We start from the raw sequence: 22,599 nt of genomic DNA on the forward strand, positions 1-22,599 counted from the left end.
GTATTATGTAAGATATATCACAAAACCAAAATATTTTAACCTGCTGCAGTCAATTTAAAATTGTGTCCTGTGTTCTCATTCCATTTTCTCTTCACATTATGCAAGCAATGCCAAATGTGAAGTTAAATATTTCCCTGAGACACTTTTGCACTTTGGTCAACAGTAATATTGAAGGCTTCACAACTCGCTTGTTATAAAGAAGTTTAGATATTGTTTTTCACAGTTGACAATATAGCGTGCATATGCTACTGTGCAGTATTTGAAAATTTAATTAAAACAAACAAAACTGTCTATGTATTGCAAGTAGTCTCTGCATGCAAAAAAAATGATGCTAGTGCAAATATTTTTTACTAATTTATCTATAAATATTTTTTTATGGTGTAGTGTACGTCATATTAACATAAAAATATCCCATTAAGACAGCCAGTGTCACATTTTGTCTTAATTTTGAACAACATATAGGCCCTGTTTAGAGGCTAATATAAAATTGCAAAGACATTTTTAAGTGTCCAAACACTTTTGGGATCACAACCACTATGGTTTATATAATATATATATATATATCCTTTTGAGACCTACATTTGATTACGGTAGGTTAATGATTCGGTTTGCAGTAACTTGAAATAATATGTTTGCGCATTTTTGCGCGTCTATAATCAGCTTGAAGCTAAAACGGCCAGACAACTCTGCCTGATGTGACAACCGAGCGGTAAGCAGTAACTGTCTGTTAGCTCGCCCAATACGGAACTTAAAAGATACAGCGTCTGTATTTGCAAATTCAAATTGTTATCACGTGTAATAGGTTTACATACGAGGAGAAAAGTCAGTAAATCTGCAGCAATAAACAACCTAATGTACTTTGTACCAAGACATTTACACACAGACCCTCCTGCACGCTACTCACTGGTGAAGATAACGTTATGATATTTGACTAACTTAGTAACTTAGCGGCTCTGAAAAATCAAGTAAGATTGCTTGATTAAATCTAAAAGGATTTTCATTTGAGTGGCGACTGAATTTTGGACACAGGCTTTTCAGTAAGTACAATTTAAAGGTACACTGCAAAAAATGCTAGTTTCTACAAACATATTGTTAAATCTAAAGATTGTAATCATTATTAGTATTGAGAAATCTACATCATTTTAAAAGAATGATTACATTTATAACATTTTATTTTTGAATAACAGATGGAATAACATAGCCTACTGCGCAATGCACAGAATGCAACTCTTCAGCACGCGCGGACTATTCAGAGGACCTCTGCATTAAAGGGACAGTTCACTTAAAAAAGAAAATTCTGTAATCATTTATCATTCTTCAAAATACCTTCTTCTTCTCTGTTTGACAGAAGAAAGAAACTTATACAGGTTTGGAACAACATGAGTTGGTGAACTATCCATTTAATGTATAGGATTCAGGATTCGGATTGCCAATATCACATGATTGCAGCAGTTTGGTGGTTTGACACACAATCTGAATTTTCATTTTTGGGTGAACTAACCCTTTAAAGGGTTAGTGAAAATGATGAAAATTTCAATTATTAAAAATAAAAATTAGCCCATGATTTATTTACACGCAAGTCATTCTAGGTGTATATGACAGTCTTTTTTCAGTTATATTAAAAAAGTCCTGGCTAATAAGCATTATAATGGCAGTGAATTGTTGCCTTATGAAGTCCATAAAAGTGCCTCCATTCATCATATAACTGCTCCACACGGCTCCAGGGGGTTAATAAAGGCCTTCTGAAGCAAAGTGATGTGTTTGTGTAAAAAAAAAAAAAAAAAAAAAAACATATTTAAAACGTTATAGACTAAAATACCTAGCTTCCAGCAGTCAGTGGTGCACGAGTCTACTTGCACTAAAAGAGTAACCCCCGAAGCGATGTTTTGTTTTGCTCTATCCTCTGCTCTCTGCGTTCGTCAGTACGCATGCTTCAAGGGGCAACTTTGCCATAAATCGATGCATACGCCAATTAGTTACTTAGTCAGAAGTTAGTTATTTTAGTATTAGTATTTATAATAGTATGCAAGTCAAGTCACCTATATTTTTATAGCACTTAACAATACAGATGGTTTCAAAGCAGTTCAATTCAGCTGTGAACAGCTCTGAAAAAAGACAATAGGGTCATATTTCATCTGAAATCAGTTCGGTATTGATTCAGATGAGTTTAATAACTGTGTTTAATTATGAAAGCGTAGTGGTTGTTTACATGTAATCTGGATTATGTATTCAGATTCCAAAAATGTAGTATTTGTAATTAGACTATATTACACTTTAAAATACTTGTAATGAGGCTACAGTTACTTTGAAAATGTAATTACTAAATGTAATTCTCATTAAACTCACAAACATCCTGCGTTTTCATCATAAGCCCCAGTCTGAGAAACCCTGGCATACTGTAATGTTTAATGCACTTCATGTTGTTGATACAACGAATGGAATATATTTCTTTCTCCTTGTATTTTTATATCAATATGGTACAATATTATCCTGTTCTGTTCAATGTGATAAACGAGTAAAGACAAAAGTAATCTAAAAGAACTCAGATTATATTACCTAAAGTGTGTAATAGATTACTAACTAAAATTTTTGTCATGTAATTTGGAATCAGCAGACTATAATTTGTAAGTAATCTACCCAGCACTGGCTATAAGTAGTAGCCTGACAAGCCAGACCCACATCAAGATGTTTGGTCTGGAAACTCACCATAGACAGGACTCAATCCGAGGGGCGGGATAAATGGTTGTCTTTCAAACTCCCTCTGCACGCGATAGGATAGCGCTACAACCAACCAGAGCAACGAAGGTGAAACAGAGCTCGTTGATAGATTAAACATTCGCCGTATCCGGTCGGCAAAACTCTGAACACATCTTCCCTTTTTAAGAATGACTTCAGTGCCGTTCTTTGTTCTTTTCTCAGAGAAAAGCTTAACTCCAAGTCTTCCAGAGTCGCGGTCAAAGCTGATTCGAAAGACCGCCACCGTTCACCAGTTTCTGTGTTTACTAGAAGCACGCAAATGCAACTCGGCCGTCGTCATTATGGCCCCGCCCACCGACTCTATATACGATGTGATTGGTCCAATACAGCTCAGAAGGGTATTGAGAGTTGCTAGACGACACTCACGGGCAGATTAAATTTGCTGCCGCTAGGGTGCGTCTACATTTCTAGGCTATATAAGTAGCTCTACAGAAGACAATAGTTTTGTTATTTACTTAGAGTTGGTTCAATGTTGATTCAGTAAAATGCACAGAATGTAAGTTTCGCCATTTCTGCCTTCAAGTTCAATAACAGTCGATGTTGAAAAATTGATAATTTATGAAACAATGTCGAATCAGTTTTAAAGCAGCTCTGCTGAAAACATCATCCAGCACAATTCAGTTCAGTTATAAAGGGTTAGTTCACCCCAAAATTTTGTGAATAAATACTATTCTAATACTAATACCCGTAAGACATCCGTTCATCTTCGGAACACAAATGAAGATATTTTAGTTGAAATCCGATGGCTTAGTAAGGCTTTCATTGACACCGATATCATTTCCTCTCTTAAGACCCATAAAGGCACTAAAGACGTCGTTACAAAGCCCATCTCACTACAGTGGCTCTACAATCATTTTAATGGGCCAATTTCCAAACAAAGTTTCGAACAGTTATGAATCAGTGTATCGATTCATGATTCGGATCGCCACTGCCACGTGATTTCAGCAGTTTGTTTTGACACACGATCCGAATCCTGAATCGATTGACTGATTCATAACAGTTCGAAAAATTTTTTTTGAAATAGACCCATCAGTATAAAAGTCGTTATTTCGTTTTTTTGCGCACAAAAACTATTCTCATCGCTTTATTAAATTATTATAGAGCCACTGTAGTGAGATGGGCTTTGTAACGACGTCTTTAGTGCCTTTATGGGTCTTGAGAGAGGAAATGACATTGGTGTCAATGAAAGCCTTTCTGAGCCATCGGATTTCAACAAAAATATCTTCATTTGTGTTCTGAAGATGAACTCTTACGGGTGTTGTCGAACCACATTATGGTAACTAATTACTGACATAATTTTCATTTTTGGGTGAACTAACCCTTTAAGTGTCCCCAACTTAGCAAGTTAAGTATTCATTTGTGAACATAGCCATAGACTCGTAATGTTTCTTCTCAAACAGAAAACAATGGAGGAGCCACTGTCCCCTCGAGAGTCTGGTCAGTTTGTGGCCGAGCGGAGTCGGGATGTGTTCGTGGATGAAGACGGTGTTAAACGTGTGGCGCAGATGATTTATGAGCTCCGCGAAAGTGATGAATTCACAGCCAGTGGCTGGAAAAAGATGAATCCGCTGGCACCATCCCCAGACTCGGATGATGCCGTCAACTGGGTGTTTGTGACAGACACCATGAACTTCTCCTTCTGGCCTGAGAAGGAGGAAGAACAGTGTGAGGTGACGTGCAGGGGAAACACCTACCGAGGGTACATGTCTCTCTGTGCTGCTGTGACCAGGGCTATGGATGAAGGTGACTGAATATGTATTTCTCTGAATTTATATCCTTTTCATTTTATAAGAACATTTTGTAGACTGTAAAGGTTCAACTCTATGATACGTATATGTGATGTCTTTATTTAGGAGTGCCCATTACGAGCCCCGCCTACTTCTCTCAGATCAGTGAGGCCGAGCTGGCGAAAGTCCTGCGTTCAGACAGCGCCACTCCCATGCCCATGCTGAAAGAGCGTCACCAGGCCCTAACTGAGGCCGGACGAGTGCTCATGGAGCATGGTGGATCTTTCCGGAGGTTCATGAGCGATTGTGGGAATGATGCAGAGAGGATGGTGAAGTATATTGTTCAGAATATACCGTCATACAGAGATGAAGCCACGTATGAGGTAAAAATATTCACATCAAGCATCTGAAATCAATAGTACAATTTCAGTTTAGCCATTTAAAGTATGGCTTTTGTTCCAACTTGCTCCCTTGAATAATGTTGATCCCTTGAGAAAAATAAGTGTACTTGAAAGTGCACTCGTAGTGCTGTCTACAAACTCCTTTCAGAAATAACAGGTGACTTAGGTGTACTTAAGTGTACTTTTCATGATCTTTAGTTGTGCTTTAAAGAGGACCCTTCTGTAAAGCTGTAATAGAATATGTCAAAAAGCAACAACATAATTTTACACATATTTGATATTAGTCGCTTTCACACATGCAGTCTTTATTGTACATTACCGGTAAGAGATCATGTGTGAACAGGACCTTTTCAGAAATACCAGTTCTCAAATTAATCATAAATCGATACACTGATTCATAACGGTTCGAAACTTTGTTTTGAAATCGGCCCACCACTAAATAAGTCGTTAATTATTTATTTATTTTTGTGCACAAAAACTATGTGCCATTGGATTTCAACAAAAACTCTAACCCTTTAAGTAAAAATAGAAGTTCAACTAATTGAATTTAATATAAATGTAAATTATAATAGATGTTTATTTAATTGCAAACAATATGCAATAATATGCCCTCAAACATTTAATTTTACTTACATCTGCTTCGAATTCAAAGCAGGATTCACAAAATGCTTGCTCTTGACAGATGGGTCAGTACCATAGACTGTTAAAAAATATGGCCGTAGGGTCCGTGATGTCACCCATAGGATTCCGAAGAGCAGTTCTGAAGTGTAAAGTAAAGACGAGCTAGCCGTCGCCATCTTGGCAGCCCATCTTAGATCGTCTCACCTGGATAAAAGAAAATGGGCAAAGTTTTGGGCACGTTTGCGGAGCTGAGGTGACACGATAACAGACAGCGGATAAATGGCTATCCAACTGTCACTCAAAGTGGCCACAGCCTTAAAGGGATAGTTCACCCTGAAATAAAAAGCGTTGAAATAAAAATCAGTGCGTGAGCGCCACGCATGCTGACGGTTCGTACTAGTCATTACAGGAACGCACACAGAGTAACGGCTGAGCTCAGTGTTTTGACTGAATAATAGTTTATTTCTCCCAAATCCTTATAGTATGCCTTCTGGACACTTTACATATATGGCACGCTTCACTGTATCATTGCGTAATACTTTTGTTTCATTTTTGTGATGCTTTACCATGGTCACTGTCGCTGTCGCTGTATTTTTAAAATTACCACTTTTGAGGTCCGAAAGGAATAGAAGGACATAGGGCATTGAATCAACAGCAGGGTGAGTAAAAGATGGCTTTAATTTCATTTCAGGGTGAACTATCCCTTTAAAGGGTTACTTCAGCGATTAGCATATGGCTTTGTATCAGTAGAAACCCTGGAGTATATTCAAATAAATGTGCTTTCCCCCCTCATATCCCCCTGAGACAAGAGATTTATGCATTTTATTTCTGGAAAAATTCCTCCTATGATGCAAATTGACGATTTTTGCATCATAGGAGGAATGTTTGCCCAAAGGCTAAAGACTACAGCCAGCATAGGGAGCCATTTCCGCATGTTTTGAACCCGCGCATGGGGGATGGGAGATTACACTCAGGGGCAGGGAGAGCTCAGGTCGCAGCTACAGGCACTCATTTAAACGGAGCTATGGTGGGCAATGTAAGTCTTTTAACTTCTCAAATTAATTTCTATGAAAGTTAAGCTTGCAAAGGCTTGAACTGAAACGCGCCAGACTGAACTCACGTTGTGAATGTATGCCGCGAGTGTAGTCGCGATTACCTCAGCTCTCATCACTCGTGCAGTTAGTGCTCAGTGCTGTGATACTCGCGCGGTGACTCACTCATTTATATTGAACAGACACGTTCAGTTTTTAATTGTAGTGTCTTCAACTCCGTCACAGTAATCATGTTGGTGGTGACTTTGGGAATGGCCTCACAGGGCAGCGAAGCATTTTGGGAATTGTAGTCTTTCATCCCCATGGGACAAAAATACATTTTCTGACTTTTCTCAGTCTAGAAGGCACCAAATTCAAAAATAATTTCACATTTCTACTGCATTGATGACCCAGTTTAAATACAGATTCATCTTCCCAGCGCTGAAGTACCCCTTTAATTATGCAGAAGTTCAAGGCTTTATATAATGTAAATGAATGAGTAATACAAAAATTCACCCCCTCATAGTTGTCATGAAGGGCAAAATTAGCTGTATAGACCAAAACCACAATTTGTACCAGGCTGTAAACATGTTTTTTTTTCTGCTGTAAAGTTGGGCATTTTAGCATGGGGCTCAATGAGATTCTGCTCCCTTCTGGAGCCTGTCCCTAGTGGTCAGTCGATGAATTGCAGTTTAACTCACTTCCATATTGGCTTCAAGAGAAACTGCGGGTGGTTGCCACTTGGTCAGTACTAGAGGATGGATACCCGACCCGAGCCCGACGGGTTCCGACGGTACCCGACGGGTCGGGCCGGGTTCTGACAGATATTTAGAAATGACGTTCGGGTTCGGGTCGGGCTCGGTCACGTCAGCGCGATAAGGCATTGAACCTTTTAAATTTAAAACTGCTTATTATGCAAGTAGCCAATGGGCCTGTTTAACTTGATGCAATGGTTTGTTTCTGTGACTAAAATAAATGTAAAATATTACCCTAACATCCGTCTTCCTGCATGCGGAAATTTGTTTATGTCGCCGTGACAACAACGCGCAACACGTGCGTGCATATTGCCCGCGGCATCCTCGTCATTCCAGTGAGCGCAACTTCAGCGCTGCTGGCGGCAGGACAGCCTTGAAGCCGTCCACAGTTGATGCAATCCTTTTTCTCCATAAAACCTCGATTAGGCTAAACTTTGATGGATAGATTATGTAAATAGATCCCATGTTGCAGTTTAGGAACCATACAGTTTGAGAAAATTGGTAAGATGACTTTCATTTCAATAAGCATGTCAATTGTGTTACGTTAATGTTTTGTTATGTTAGCTTGGGCCATTTTTAGCAGACCTTTGTTCATTTAATTTCAGTTGGCTATTTGATTGGGCTCTGTGTAACGTTTGATGCCCCTTGCGCGCGCTGATGTGCTTGTCTGTAACGTTAAACATTTCAGAATGCCTTCCTTACAGCTGCTTAATAAAAGCGGGCTTTCCACACAAACAAACGTGCGTGTCATTAGTATATGAGGGGAAAAAATAGATTTTAACTGTCGGGCTCGGGTCGGGCTCGGACATAAATATTTTAATGCCTGTCGGGCTCGGGTCGGGTTCGGTTACTGCTCTGTCGGGCTCGGGTCGGGTTCGGTTACTGCTCTGTCGGGCTTGGGTCGGGTTCGGTTACTGCTCTGTCGGGCTTGGGTCGGGTTCGGTTACTGCTCTGTCGGGCTTGGGTCGGGTTCGGTTACTGCTCTGTCGGGCTCGGGTCGGGTTCGGTTACTGCTCTGTCGGACGCGGGTCGGGCTCGGACAGAAAAATGCGGCCCGATCCGCACTCTAGTCAGTACCCAGCTCATTTAGACCAGCTACTCCTCAGAATCTCCAAAACAAAATTAGGAGCCTTTAAAATAGCATAATTGGGGCACTTTAAAGGTTCCTCATTTCATTTTGAAGGTCTCTTACAATAGGTTTACATGCACCCAAGATCAACACTTTAATTACACAGTGATATGAACAGTAACAATGGCGTTAGCTTTACCATATCAATTCGAGCATGAGTCCTCAACCCTTTGAAGTGGATTTGCAGCATCTTCTTGACATGTCGACAACACAAACCAAACATCATGTCTGAAAAAGTATAATAGAGTCACTAGACTAGTATGTATATTATTTCTGTAAGGGATCTTTTTTAAAGTATGCTAATGTGTACTTCTTTTTCGCGTATACAACATATTAAATATTTTGTTGATATTGTAGGGTAAGAGGATTTCGTTTTACAAGAGGGCTCAAATCCTTGTGGCAGACTTTTGGGGCATCATGGAGGCACGAGGGGAAGGCAACATCCCTAACCTCGACTACCTGACCATGTTCGCTGACTACAGGGTTCCACAAGGACTCGTGCACCTTGGGGCTTTACGATACTCTGATGCCCTCATGGAGACATTGAAAAACGGTTTGTTGTGCCTTTATTCTAGTTGCCCTTTTTATTTAGTCTGGAGATTTGTGTTCAAACTTATAATGATGGCGACATAAACAAATTATAGCACATTGCATTGAACTATATTTCTTGAATCCTTACATGGTATTGTCGTTTGACAGGTGAGTTGTTGAGCTCAGGCGAGAGGCGAGAGGTGGAGATCAGGGGTTGCTCCATCTGGTGTGTGGAGAGAATCCGGCAGCATCTGTGGAAGCTTGTGGAGGAGAGAGATGGGAAGAGCTGTCACATTAACTCCGCTCTCATTGATTTTTACCTGTGGCCATATGCTAAAAAACACCACAAAGAAATGGCACACATTCCAATACATCACACACGCTGCGTCTACTATTGACAGCATTGTCTTTTTCCCCCAAGTTCTTTTTTGTATCATGCTGTTTATATCTTTAAATAAAGTTGTGAAAATGAGGTGATTTGGTATAAATCATTTTGTTAACAAGAGAATAGAGGGGAAACGGTCATTATCAACAGTCAATACTACAGCATCCAGTAATGAAAAACACAGTAATGTAGATTTTAAACATTATTTTATCAGGATAACCAGTTGAGCATCTCAGAGCAATACACAATAGCGTTGCTTTATTCTTGAATGAATTATTGTTTTGAAAGACTCTATTTATTGAATAATTCAACAACTCACTCAACAGATGTTCCTAAGAAGTTCCACTACTTATATATTGTAATGAGTTCTTAACAAAAGTTTGCATTTAATCCAATCAGAGCCAGAATAAGACACAACCTACATCTGTCCTATGGCAGATCTTTTGGCATATCTTTACAAATTCCACATTCTTGGCTGGGGCTCAATGTTGCAAATTTATTACAGCAATGAAGCGGTGACACTCTAAAATATCAAGTATGCAAAATAGACCAGTCTCCCACACATATATACAGTAGCCAAACTATAATGCTGCAATCACATGGGAGGTCGACACTTGGTGGAGCCCAATCACATTACTTTTCCTTTTCCAGTGTTGTATGAACAATTGGCTAGCGTCTGCGCTAAGATATAGGTACCCCAAGATGCCTTTGAAAAGTTGAACATTTTTCAACTTCTGCCGCAAGTAATGCCAGTGTTGAGTAATAAAAACACCATAATCTTGCTTCGCAACATTTCAAATCCCTCAGTTCTCCCCATCTCTGAAAAGCATAGACACTAGCTGCGTTTCCATTACCCTTCAAATTGCGCAAATTGAAATTGTGACTTAAAAATACGCCCCATGGAAACATACGTTTCGCCAAAACTCTAGTGGCAGCAAATCTAATCTGCCGCGAGTGTCGTCTAGCAACTCTCAATTAACTTCTGAGCTGTAAACCCCAAACTCTGGTCAGGCCAATCACATCGTGTATAGAGTCAGTGGGCAGGGCTTAACACAGTGACGGCCGAGTTGCATGCTTTTAGTAAACACAGACGCTGGCGAACGGCGGTCTTTCGATTCAGCTTTGGCCGCGACTCTGGAAGACTTGGAGTTAAGCTTTTCTCTGAGAAAACCAGCCAGAGCAACGAAGGTGAAACGGAGCTTGTTGATAGATTAAACAATCGCCGTATCTGGTCGGCAAAACTCCGAACACATCTTCCCTTTTTAAGAATGACTTCAGTGCCGTTCTTTGTTCTTTTCTCAGAGAAAAGCTCAACTCGCGGTCAAAGAGTGGCGGTCTAAGCTGATCCGAAAGACCGCCGTTCGCCAGCTTCGTTGTTTACTAGAAGCACACAAAAGCAACTCGGCCGTCGTCATTGTGTTAAGCCCCGCCCACCGACTCTATACACGATGTGATTGGCATGACAAGAGTTTGGCGATTACATCTCAGAAGGGTATTGAGAGTTGCTAGACGACACTCGCGAGCAGATTAAATTTGCTGCCGCTAGGGTGCGTCTAGATTTCTAGGCTAATAAAACACATTCAATTATTCATTTTCTCTTTATTTATTAAAGCTACACTGTGTGATAATTCCCCCCATCTTACGGTGAAAAGGTATATGACCATCCAGTGAATATTAGTTTCTGTTCCTCTCAATTGTTAAAGCAGCACTAGGTAACTTTTCAACCTTCATAATATATTTTTTAAGACTCTTGTAATGATAAATCGACTTACAATAGGTTGAATGACACGTCTGCCATAGCCTGATGGGGTCTGTATCGTTTTTAATCGTACTTTTAAACTTCGGGTTTCGGGTAGTAACCCGAGAAAAAAAAAGAACTACAAAATTCGACTGCTTTACGGCATATACGTCACTTCCACCAACACCCACACTTCCTTACATTCGGACGTGCGAGCCCAACTTTGTTCGTCGGATAATATAGTCATGTCCGAAGCAGCGCAGACAAATAAGAAAGAAAAGGTTTTGTTGGAGGAAAGCAATAAGTGGAAATGAAAAAGTGATGGGATTAAAGGCAGGACGAGGATCAACATGTGACCAGCGTTTGCTCGTCGTAGTGAGCTGAAGGAGGCGTGGCCGACCGATGCTGTCCTGCTTGTTGCGGTGAGCTACCACTCAAACATTGAACTGAAGTATCATATAGATTCTGTAAAACGGTAACCCATAGACTGCTATAATGACGCTGGCTTGTAAACGTGAGCATCGTGATTATTTGACGTTTGAAAAAAATAAAACCCATGAAATTATATTCATATGACATGCTGAAACATATGCCACTGACTGTAACGTTACCTGGGATGAAGACATTTCACACGCGACGCCAGAAGAACTCGAACTCCTCTTGCAGTGTTCAGGGGAACTGTTTTTATGAAGTTATTTGGCCCGCACCGCACCACTGTATATATTTTTACAACCCGCCGCGCACCCGTGACCATTAAATAGACATACGGGGTCCGCGGGTTATGAGACGACCCGCGCATCACTAGTTCAGGGCTATCAGGGTTGTCATGTCAACAAATGCATGCGCGATGGCATCCCCTGTTGTAGGATGACAGCTCTTACGACAGTAGTTGAGGACATTATTTTTTCCAAACTGTAGGGGGACCCCGAGAGCAAAAGTAGCCAAGTGGGGCTTTAAGAATAAACTAAAAAAGTTACACAGTGTAGCTTTACAATACATAATATTAACATCATGTACATACATGGAGTTATAATAGTCATTACTATTCAAGTCGTATCATAACTGGAAAAACCTGAAACCCAAAGAAAGAAAACATCTGTATTTTCTACTTTCTTTAGACAATATACAATATTACAATTAAATACGGAAGGTCTGTTTTATTATGGTGTTTTTGTTCTATTGTGTGTGCTTGTCTTCAGTAAGCTTGAGAGTTTATTTTAGGCTATATTAGATTAGAAAATGATATTGAAAATGCTGATAAGAATTATGAAATTTCAGTCGTATCAAAAATGTTGATACCTTTGAAGGGGGGGATTCTGAAATCCACTGCCGCTTCAATATACCTGTATATATTTTTATCCTAATTAACTTCATAATCAAAACCTTAATTAATATTTATCTTCCTATATTACCTATATTATTATAAGGATTCTTTCCAGTTATGATTTGCTTTGTTTCTTGTTTTCTAAAATTTATATTTGTTCTCTGAGGAGTGACTGAAGGTCTGGCCTAGAGATGTGTGATATGTCACTAAACACTGGCAACAAGGTCGTGTGTTTGGATTTTGCAGGTATCACACACCCCTAACATGTCAGTAGTGCAGTAACAGCGTTTGCTCACTTAGCCCGGCTTCTAGAGATGAAATATGGATTTGTCTTTCATTTAATTTATTATATTTTATTCCTTTTATATTTCCTTTTACTGAAACACTAAAGAATCAAGATGAATATTGCCTGTACTGTTGTGTGTCCCTCTCACTGAAAGAAAGCACATGTTATCAGTATGTTTTGGTAAGAACTAGTTAGAACTGGGGCTTAATCAGCTCCAACCTTGAAGAGACTGTGTATCTGTGTATGTGCGCAATATTCTGTGTTACAGATCAGAATGGTGTCAATGGGCACCCTAAGAGATGGGTGGACTTGTTGTTCTGGGCAAGCTGGCGCCTGCTCCAGATCTGGAAGGTCACTACGGGCCTAATTCTGGGTGAAAGCGTCAACAAGTGACACGTCAGTGGAAACGTGCATCAGATTAACTGACTTGAGTGGAAATTTACCATGACTGTGCATTGTCTCTGAGCCAATCAGAATCATCCACATTGCAGTAATGACGTGGATAAGACCTTGAAAACGGTATAACTGTTGGGACAACTGTATGTACGATAGGGCGAGGCAACGAGACGGTGAGAGAGGGAGCGCAGCATACGAACTCCTTGTGAGACTTGAAGCTGGCTTCTGCTTTTGAAACTGCAAACTATACTTAAGTAAATTTTTCTTTTAATTAATTGCAATCCTGACTCTGTCTTCATTTCTTCACTACTGGTCCTGGGTCATAAGCTGTTAAGCATAACGCCTAACACCTTATTTTAAGCAAAAATAACTATATTTTAATATACATTATTATCGTTAAAATCAAATGACTTTTTAGATTTAAAAGTCAGGAAGAGTCATGGATCTTTCAACTTTTAGTATGCACTCTTTTATTTACAGAGGGTAAAGGTGAAGAGGGATGAGCTGCACTAGGAGGAGCAGTAGTTGCGGTTATGCTTATTTATCCACAAGTGTTTCAGTTTCGGTTCGTTTATGTAGCGTTCAAGCAGTAACTCTTTTTCTTGTCGCTCCTTCTCCTTGAGTAATTTCTTCTCCTGTATTTTCTTGGCCTTCCTCACTGCCCAGGTGAACAGAACAAGTGGCCCTTTTCTTTTGCACATTTTCTGGACGGTCGCATTGTCGTCTATACGTTCATCAATCGGAAAAGCATCATCCAAATGGCCTTGTATGGCGTGAGCATCTCCCATTTCACTGGGGTCACCATCCTCTTCCACAAATTCCTGGACCTCCACCACTTCATCTGCCCACACTTCCTCCTGCACCTCGCAGTCCTTCTCCATCCAAGCAACCATTAGTCTCGGTTTCTTTTCAAGCTCCGGCATTTGAGGGCGCTCAGACTTGACTAAGTCACTGGCGCAGAAGGTCTTCCCTGTAAACGCCACATACTCGCTCTCGTCATCCTCTATGTCCACCAGCATGAGTTCTGGAGCTGGCTCAAACGGGGAACAAGCGAACGGCAGAGGCTTCCGGCTTGGAGGACGCTGAAGAGCAACCACTTCATCAGGTGCAGGAGTGGGGCTCAGTGGCTCAAACGGGGAGCAAGCGAACGGCAGAGGCTTCCGGCTGGGAGGATGCTGAAGAGCAACCACTTCATCGTGTGCAGGAGTGGGGCTCGGAGGAAGCCGTTTGGGATGACGCACTTGCGATGAAGAACGTCGGATGGAAAACATTTCATCCGGTGCTGGAGTGGGGCGTGGAGGAACCACCACAGGAAGCATCTGGCATGAAGAGCGTTGGAGGGAAACAACTTCATCAGAACATGAAGGAACCGCCAACAGTTTGGGGGGATCCACTTGAAGCTCACTTCCTCTCTCCATCAACTTTTCCAGACTGTGCACCTCTCTTTTTTTCTGATGTACACGTCCTCTCTGTGTTATTTCAGCTTCCTCTTTGTGACTGCCTCCCTTAGTGATCTTCACCTCTCTTTCCTCCTCTCTCTCTCCAAGCGGGCAATTCTTACACTGTAAAAAATTTTTTTTGGTTTTTGTTGGTTTAGCTTAAAAAAGTAAGTAACCTGGTTGCCTTAAAATTTTGAGTTTATTGAAATTAAAAATTTGAGTTGATACAATGAAGGAAATTTGATTAATAAAAAGAAACTCAAAATATTATTGTATCTGAACCACATACAAAATGTGATAAATCATGGAAATAGCACTATTTGGCATGTTTCACTGCGTCATCAGAAATAAAACACACACAATTACCCAATATGCTTACAAAATATTTTAATAATATTTTAATAAAGGTTGTCGAATCTCAAAAAATTGTTCATTGTATTAACTCAAAATTTTAATTTCAATGAACTCAAAATTTTAAGGCAACCAGGTAACTTTTTTTCTAAATAATTTTTTTACAGTGTAGGTACCTTGCGGCGTCTCTTCCTGTCATTGGCAGTGCCGTCGAAGGCCTCACGCTCCTCTGGAAGTTTCTCTACTGCCGCTGATTCTTGCTCCACACACTGCTGTGGTGCATCCGTTCTTCGCAAGAAGGGAGCAAAACAATCAAACAGTTGTCTTAATAAACTGCTAACCAGCGCCATTATGGACACTGAATGCTGAGAGATAATTCAATACTTGTCGTCGATATCTGCAAAGTCTCGAAAGTCTTTCGCTCTATTCATTCAAAACGCACTAACTGCAAACCAGAGTCAGATCTGCAATTTACAGCTGCCAGAACGGAATCTCCACTATGATGTCACAGTGAGCTCAAACACTCGCAAATGTTTGTATTTTTTTAAAACTTTTTATCCATGTTTGTCGTTCTAATCAAATTCTAGTCCAATGTGCAATGGATTGTGGGCAATATTTGCTGTTAGAGTGTACATCGATCCGCACTTCAAATTGTGGCCGGAAATAGTAAACCATCCGGGTACCTTTGGAACACTCTTTTTACCAAAGGCTTACTACTATATGGGGCGTAGCCTACTAATTCTAATTCTTTAAAACATTAATCTTCTAATACAATGTAGGTTTTATGCACATGATTCGGTAAGTTTTTCTTTAAAAAATTAATTAATTACTAGCTTCTGCAACATTGTTAGATTACTACCATTACTCTCGCTCTCAAAAAATAATATCATTAAAAACATTTATGAATATCTACTAGGATTGTTTTATATAGAATTGTTATATCCTAGTCTATGGTGTACTAAGTTACATCAGAAGTAACTGTAATTCAATTAAAAAATTGAACACACACACACACACACACACAGTTTGTTTTTGTGACATATGGGGACATTCCATAGGCGTAATGGTTTTTATACTATACAAACCCTATTTTCTATCCCCCTACACTGCCCCTGCCCCTAAACCTACCCATCACAGGAAACATTCAACATTTTTACTTTCTCTCCATATGGACCATTTTATCAAGCTAGAACACATATGTTCTATTGTAGCGTCCCATGGACAAACCCTGGCTTCTCACTGAAACTAAGTGGGTTGTAACGTGAATTGGAGACTGATTTTTGAAACACTGAATTGTTATTAGAGAATGGTTGAGGTAGGCCACTCTTAGTTGTTTACTCACAGGCCTGTATTGCAGTATATTGAAAGTGAGACCTTTTTGGAAAAAAACTCAATTGTTATTGAAAGATTATTTAGTGAGGCCAGTAGGGTGTTTTCACACTAGAAAATATGTGGGAGAGAGTTGCTATAGTTTGAGTACACTGTAATGTAATACAGGTGGTAGTTCATTCTGAGAGGCATTTTGAGCCCCTCAGAATTTGCTGCCTCTCCATATGGACCATTTTATCAAGCCAGAACACATCTGTTCTACTGTAGTGTCCCGTCTTAGGGATCAGATTGGTATTCAGGGCTTAGCCCTGAAATGGTTCTCTTCTTATTTGACAGAGAGGACCTTTTCAGTCTGCTTAGGTGATTATTCTTCTTCCGTTGCCCCCCTTGTGTGTGGGGTTCCACAGGGCTCAATACTGGGACCGATTTTATTTTCCCTTTATATGCTCCCTCTGGGCTCTATCTTTGAGAAATTTGGGATTCAGTATCATCTTTATGCCGATGATTCTCAAATTTACTTACCATTGAAACAAGGGTCTCTTCATGCATGTTTGGCAGAAGTTAAGTGCTGGCTTGCAAAAAAAATTCTCCAATTAAATGAGGATAAGACCGAGGTTATTTTATTTGGAAATAAGGGGTGTGTAGATGATGACTGCTTAGGGTTGCTTCCTGGGAAAAAACTGTCTAGTGTAAGGAACCTTGGTGTTATTTTTGACTCTGAGCTGAAATTTGAGCAGCAAATCAATGCTGTCGTTAAGAATAGCTTCTTCCATCTTAGATTAATATCAAAATTGAAATCTATTCTTACTTTTAATGATATGGAGAAGGTTGTTCATGCTTTTGTGTCATCGCGTTTGGATTATTGTAATGTGTTGTATCTGGGTGTGAGTCAGGCTTCCCTCTCCCGTTTGCAGCTTGTTCAGAACTCAGCTGCCAGACTTTTAACAGGCACTAAAAAGAGAGAACATATTACTCCAGTTTTAATTAAACTGCATTGGTTACCCATACGATATAGAATTCAATATAAAGCGCTGTTGTATGTTTTTAAGTCTCTGCATGGTCTAGCCCCTGTGTATGTTACTGATTTAATCAGCCGCTGTCACTCCAGCAGGTCTCTGCGCTCAAATGATCAGTTGCTTCTTGTGGTTCCACGAACACGTTTAAAATGTAAAGGTGACCGGGCTTTCTCTGTTGCAGCTCCTAGGCTTTGGAACAACCTTCCGCTGTCTGTAAAGACTTGTCCATCATTGGGTGTTTTTCAGAGTGCGCTAAAAACGTATTTGTTTTCCTTAGCTTTTGATAATGCTTTGTAAGTTGTGTATGTCATATGTTTGTATTGTTTTTGCACTTATTATTTTTTAAATTTTCTTGTATACCTCATGTATACGACTTTGGTTCCACTTGTGGTGTTGAAAGTGCTCTATAAATAAATAAATGAATGAATGAATGAACGTTAGAGCATTTGAATGACGAAGCACGTGATCGTGTCGTTTACTGATGTTTACTCATGCGACTGTAGCCAACAGCACAGACTTTTGAAGCAGTTTTACTCACCGGGTACTTCCAACGCAGGACCGAATCGCTGGGACCGCTCCGTCAAAAACACACTTCTTTGGTATGATTTGGTGAAGTGCTGTGACAGCAGTGGCGTGGAAATCCACTTTGAGACGCGACTGAAGCGATGTTGTGAAGCTTCCCGTCATTTCTGCGTTCAAATCGGTTCAAATGCAGCGCTGCCTTCCCGGAATGCTGTGCTGAAGCGTTGAAGTCGCTTGATGCCACTCATAGGAATAAAGTGGAGCGTGGCGCGCGACATAAGTGTTCACGGACGACTGGATCTGCACCTGAGAGCAGTGTTTATGGGCGTGCATTTCCTCTCTCGCTCTAGTCACATGCGCGCGCACCCTACCAGGAGAGGAGCCCGTACGGCCCATACAAGGACCTTCCGCTCTTATTAACGTCAAGTCGAGCCATACTCAAAAAAAACTCTCCGAAACTTGTGAGAAACCGGAAGGAGTATTTTTGACAAAGAAATACTCTATCAAACGTCCAACATTAGTTTTTGAAACTTTGTCTATGTTTCAGATGGGAATCCAAGTCTTTAACAGTGTAAAAAGCTCAGTATGCATGAAACAGCACCCCCCTTTAAGTGTGGACGGGGTAAGCCTGGCAGAGAACCGATCTTGGAGAAACTCCAGCACTGAAGCCACTGCGCAATTAACTGGGTTCACCTCACGGTCTGTACACCAAGTGGAACTCCACTTTAGGTTGTACAGTCTCCTGGTGGAAGGAGCCCTGGAGCTGAGCAGGGTCTCGACGACGCCAGCTGACAGATCCTCCTCTATGAGCTGTGCCCCCTCAGGGGCCAGACCCATAGGTCCCAAAACTCCAGCTGGGGGTGGAATATCATGCCCCCTGCCAGCAGATCCCTCCTCAGAGGAATCCTGATTTTGGTCCCCAGGGATGTAAACTGCCCTGAGTGACCTGGCCATGATTAGCCAGTCGTCGATATAATTAAGTACATGGATTCCCTGGAGTCTTAACGGAGCCACAGCTGCATCCATGCACTTCGTGAAGGTGCGAGGCGAAAGAGCTAGGCCAAAGGGAAGAACCCGATATTGGTAAGCTTCGCCCCCGAAAGCGAACCTCAGGAACTTCCTGTGACTGGGAAGGATGGAGATATGGAAGTATGCGTCCTTTAGATCTATCGTGACAAACCAGTCCTCGAACTGGATCACGATGGCTGGAATAGTGAGCATCTTGAACCTGAATCTCCTCAGAGACCGGTTCAGATGTCTGAGATCTAATATTGGACACAACCCCCCATCCTTCTTGGGGACTATGAAGTACCGGCTGTAGAACCTGAACTCTCTCTCCGGCGGGGGGACACGTTCTATCACCCCTTTTACCAGCAGAATGTGTACTTCCTGCTGCATTACACCCACCTGCTCGGGACTGACCACCGTCCAGCCCACCCCCCCAAATTTCGGCGGAGGAATGCTGAACTGTAGTCTGTAGCCCTGTTCTACAGTGCGCAGGGCCCACACAGAAATATATGGAAGGCATGACCATGCGCTGAGATATTCTGTTCAGGGAACCAGCCTCTCGAGGCTGGTCTGGGGTATTAACTGAACCTCCCCTCTGACCCCCTGAAGCGGATGCCCGGCAGGGAATAGTCGAGGAAGATTACCGGTGTGCAAACGCATTCGCTGCTCTGCCACAGGTATTTTTAGAGGCGGCTAGAGTAGCGCGCAAATGCGGGGCATTGATGTGGCCCAGAGCCCTTTTGACTGCGGGAGCCCAGCATCAAGTCCCCGAGAGCTCCGGGGGAAAACAACCTCGGTCGTTCCGCCCAATGGGGGACAGCTCTCAGCAACCCAGCCGCAACTAGGACCGCTTGGAAGCCTTCTTCGCCGGAATAACCTCCCTCAGGTCATTCCAGAAAGGCAGACCCCGGCGGGGAGGCTGAGCTCGGTGCTTGAAAAAGCGCTCATCCAGCTTATTAGGCGGCTGGATGTCCACCTTTTCTCGTGGCCAATCTAAATTAAGTTTGGCCACAGCGCGAGTCAGGACCTCCACCAGCTCCTCCATTGCCGGCGAGTGGGCTGGTGACTACCCCACAGCGCCTGCTTCGGTGCTCATGGCCATCGATTCCTCAGAATCAGACAGCCTGAGCACTGGATTGTGCGTTCCCCGAAGTGTCACTGGATTGTGCTTCTTCCCCTTGTGGGAAGAAGCCGCATCGCAGGCTTCCACATGTGGTGGAAGGATCTCTGAATCGTCAGAGGAAGATGCCTCAACAGTCCCTAATCCTGCTGACAGATCCAACTGCGAGCCCCATGATCTGCGGCGGCGCGCTGTCTCAGCAACCGCGAACCCAGAACCGCGAGGCTCGCGAGGCTGGCCGGTCTCATCAAACGCTGCCAGCCGCAAGCGCAGCACTCTCAGCGGCAGCTTCTCACACTCACCGCAGGCCGCCCCCTCGAGAGCGGCCCGGGCGTGCTGCATGCTGAGGCACTGCCCACAGAGCTGGCGTGTGTCCGTGCCCGAGACGAATCGCGGACAGGGAGGCACACATTGTCTGAATTGCTCACTCGCCATGTTTTTATAAACAGTACTAATAATATTGAAAGCCCTACGGGACAAATAACACCAAATAGACAGACAAGACACAGAGCGCTGATGCTGAAGAGCAGAAAGCTATATCTGCTTGTGCCGGCGTCCCTTTATACCTCCGGGTATGCCGTCACTCACTACGTCATGACGCAACCCCAGTAAGGATTGGCCTTTTTCAAATAAGCTTTAGTAGCGTCACACCAAGGGCGTTCCCCGAAGTGTCATCTACGAGTTCTCTCGAAAAACCTAAATTGTTATTGAAAGATTATTTAGTGAGGCCAGTAAGGTGTTTTCACAATAGCAGAATATGTGCGAGAGAGTTGCTATATTTTGAGTACACTGTAATGCAATACAGGTGGTAGCTCATTCTGAGGGGCATTTTGAGCCCCTCAGAATTTGCTGCCTCTCCATATGGACCATTTTATCAAGCCAGGACACATCTGTTCTACTGGAGCGTCCCGTGCCTGACGTCTGACTCCCAAACAAACTTAGCTGGTTCTAGCCCTGATGTAATGTTAACTGGATAGTGTTTTTTTCAAACACTCAATTGTTATTAGAGGTTGCATTATGTAGGCAAGTCTTACGCCTGTTTCACACCGCAAGCGTGAGCAGCGCGTGAGCAGCACTTCAGCGTAACTACACCGTGACTGCAGCTGCAGACGCGCAAGAGTATTCACACTGGAAGCGTTGGTGCAGCGTCACAGCAGCGGCTCCCACAATGATAGAGCCTATTCCTGTCTGAGTATTAAATACTAAACTAATATAAATTATTATATTTTCTAGGTAGTTTACTTTACTTTTTATAATACTTTCACCCAAACTGAATAATTAAAACAAGTTTAAATGGGTAATTTTCTACAGATGATTTTTATTCTTCGTTTTCTTTAATGTCATACTCCAGTTTTTGTTAAAACACACCACATGTGCTTCTTGTGTGCATTTTGAGCGCTTTTGTGATATTATATTTATTTTGTCCATCAAAAGTGTGCTTTCGCTTTACACCGTGACTGCAGCTGCAGACCGAGAGCCTTTTGTCTGAATATTAATACTAAACTAAACGAAAGTTTTTTATATTTTCTGGCTAGTTTACTTTATTTTTTATAATCATAACCATACTTTCACCCAAACTGAATAATCAAAACAAGTTTAAATTGCTAAAATCATCCACAGATATTTTTTATACTCCAGTTATTGTTCAAATACACTACACGTGCTTCCTGTGTGCATTTTAGGCACTTTTTGTGTGAAATAACATTTATTTTGTCCTTTAAAAGTGTGCTTTCACTTTAATTGAGCGTCAGGAGCGTCAGCAGCGCAGCAAAAATAAGCTCGCAGCTGAAACCCCCGCTTCCCTGCTGCTCACGCGGCGCTCCTGCTTGACGCTCACGTGCTGCTTCTGCTCCCGGTGTGAATGCACTCATTGATTAACATGGGCACCGAAAAAAATACGCGCTGCTCACGTGCCGCTCACGCTTGCGGTGTGAAACGGCCGTTAGGTGTTTACTCACAGGCCTGTATTGCAGTTACATGAAATTGAGACCTTTTTTGAAAAAACTCAATTGTTATTGAAAGATTATTGAAAGGTGTTTTCACACTAGCAGGATATTTGCGACAGAGTTGCTATAGTTTGAGTACACTGTAATGCAATATGGGTGGTAGCTCATTCTGAGGGGCATTTTGAGCCCCTCAGAAGTTGCTGCCTATACATATGGACCATTTTATCAAGCCAGAAAACATCTGTTCTACTTTAGCATCCCATGGCCAAACCCTGGCTTCCCACCGAAACTTAGCAGGTTTTAGCCCTGATGTTATGTGAACTGGAGAGTGTTTTTTCAAAAACTCAATTGTTATTAGAGGATGCTTTAGGTAGGCCAGTCTTAGTTGTTTACTCACAGGCCTGTATTGCAGTTACATGAAAGTGAGACCTTTTTGGAAAAAACTCAATTGTTATTGAAAGATTATTTAGTGAGGCCAGTAAGGTGTTTTCACACTAGCAGAATATGTGGGAGAGAGTTGCTATAGTTTGAGTACACTGTAATGCAATACGGGTGGTAGCTCATTCTGAGGGGCATTATAAGCCCCTCAGAATTTGCTGCCTCTCCATATGGACCATTTTATCAAGCAAGGACACATCTGTTCTACTGTAGCGTCCCGTGCCTGACGCCTGACTCCCAACCAAAACTTTGCGGGTTCTATCCCTGATGTAATGTGAATTGGATAGTGTTTTTTTCAAACACTCAATTGTTATTAGAGGTTGCTTTATGTAGGCAAGTCTTAGGTGTT

At 41.8% G+C, this 22,599-nt stretch overlaps 1 protein-coding gene across 2 annotated transcripts; it reads left to right on the forward strand.

Moving 5' to 3' along the window:
• Window positions 1-602: 602 nt before the first annotated feature.
• qng1 (Q-nucleotide N-glycosylase 1) lies at window positions 603-9,432 on the forward strand. 2 transcript variants are annotated; one of them, XM_067412463.1, is made up of 5 exons: window positions 603-709; window positions 4,158-4,500; window positions 4,611-4,867; window positions 8,779-8,974; window positions 9,121-9,432. In XM_067412463.1, exons 2-5 carry the CDS (start codon window positions 4,164-4,166, stop codon window positions 9,348-9,350), a joined length of 1,020 nt encoding a protein of 339 aa, XP_067268564.1. In that variant the 5' UTR covers window positions 603-709; window positions 4,158-4,163; the 3' UTR covers window positions 9,351-9,432. The 2 variants fall into 2 exon arrangements, with proteins under 2 accessions (XP_067268564.1, XP_067268565.1); XM_067412464.1 differs by lacking the exon at window positions 603-709 and adding an exon at window positions 717-1,037.
• The last annotated feature ends 13,167 nt before the right edge of the window (window positions 9,433-22,599 follow it).

Source organism: Pseudorasbora parva, chromosome 13 (genome assembly GCF_024679245.1).
Source record: "Pseudorasbora parva isolate DD20220531a chromosome 13, ASM2467924v1, whole genome shotgun sequence".
NCBI lineage: Eukaryota > Metazoa > Chordata > Actinopteri > Cypriniformes > Gobionidae > Pseudorasbora > Pseudorasbora parva.

Excerpts from the sequence above, each read along its gene's own strand:
- qng1 (XM_067412463.1), top strand. The coding sequence starts at position 4,164 with ATGGAGGAGCCACTGTCCCCTCGAGAGTCTGGTCAGTTTGTGGCCGAG. Across the intron at positions 4,501-4,610 it reads GACCAGGGCTATGGATGAAG|GAGTGCCCATTACGAGCCCC; the intron begins GTGACTGAATAT and ends GTCTTTATTTAG. Across the intron at positions 8,975-9,120 it reads CATGGAGACATTGAAAAACG|GTGAGTTGTTGAGCTCAGGC; the intron begins GTTTGTTGTGCC and ends GTCGTTTGACAG.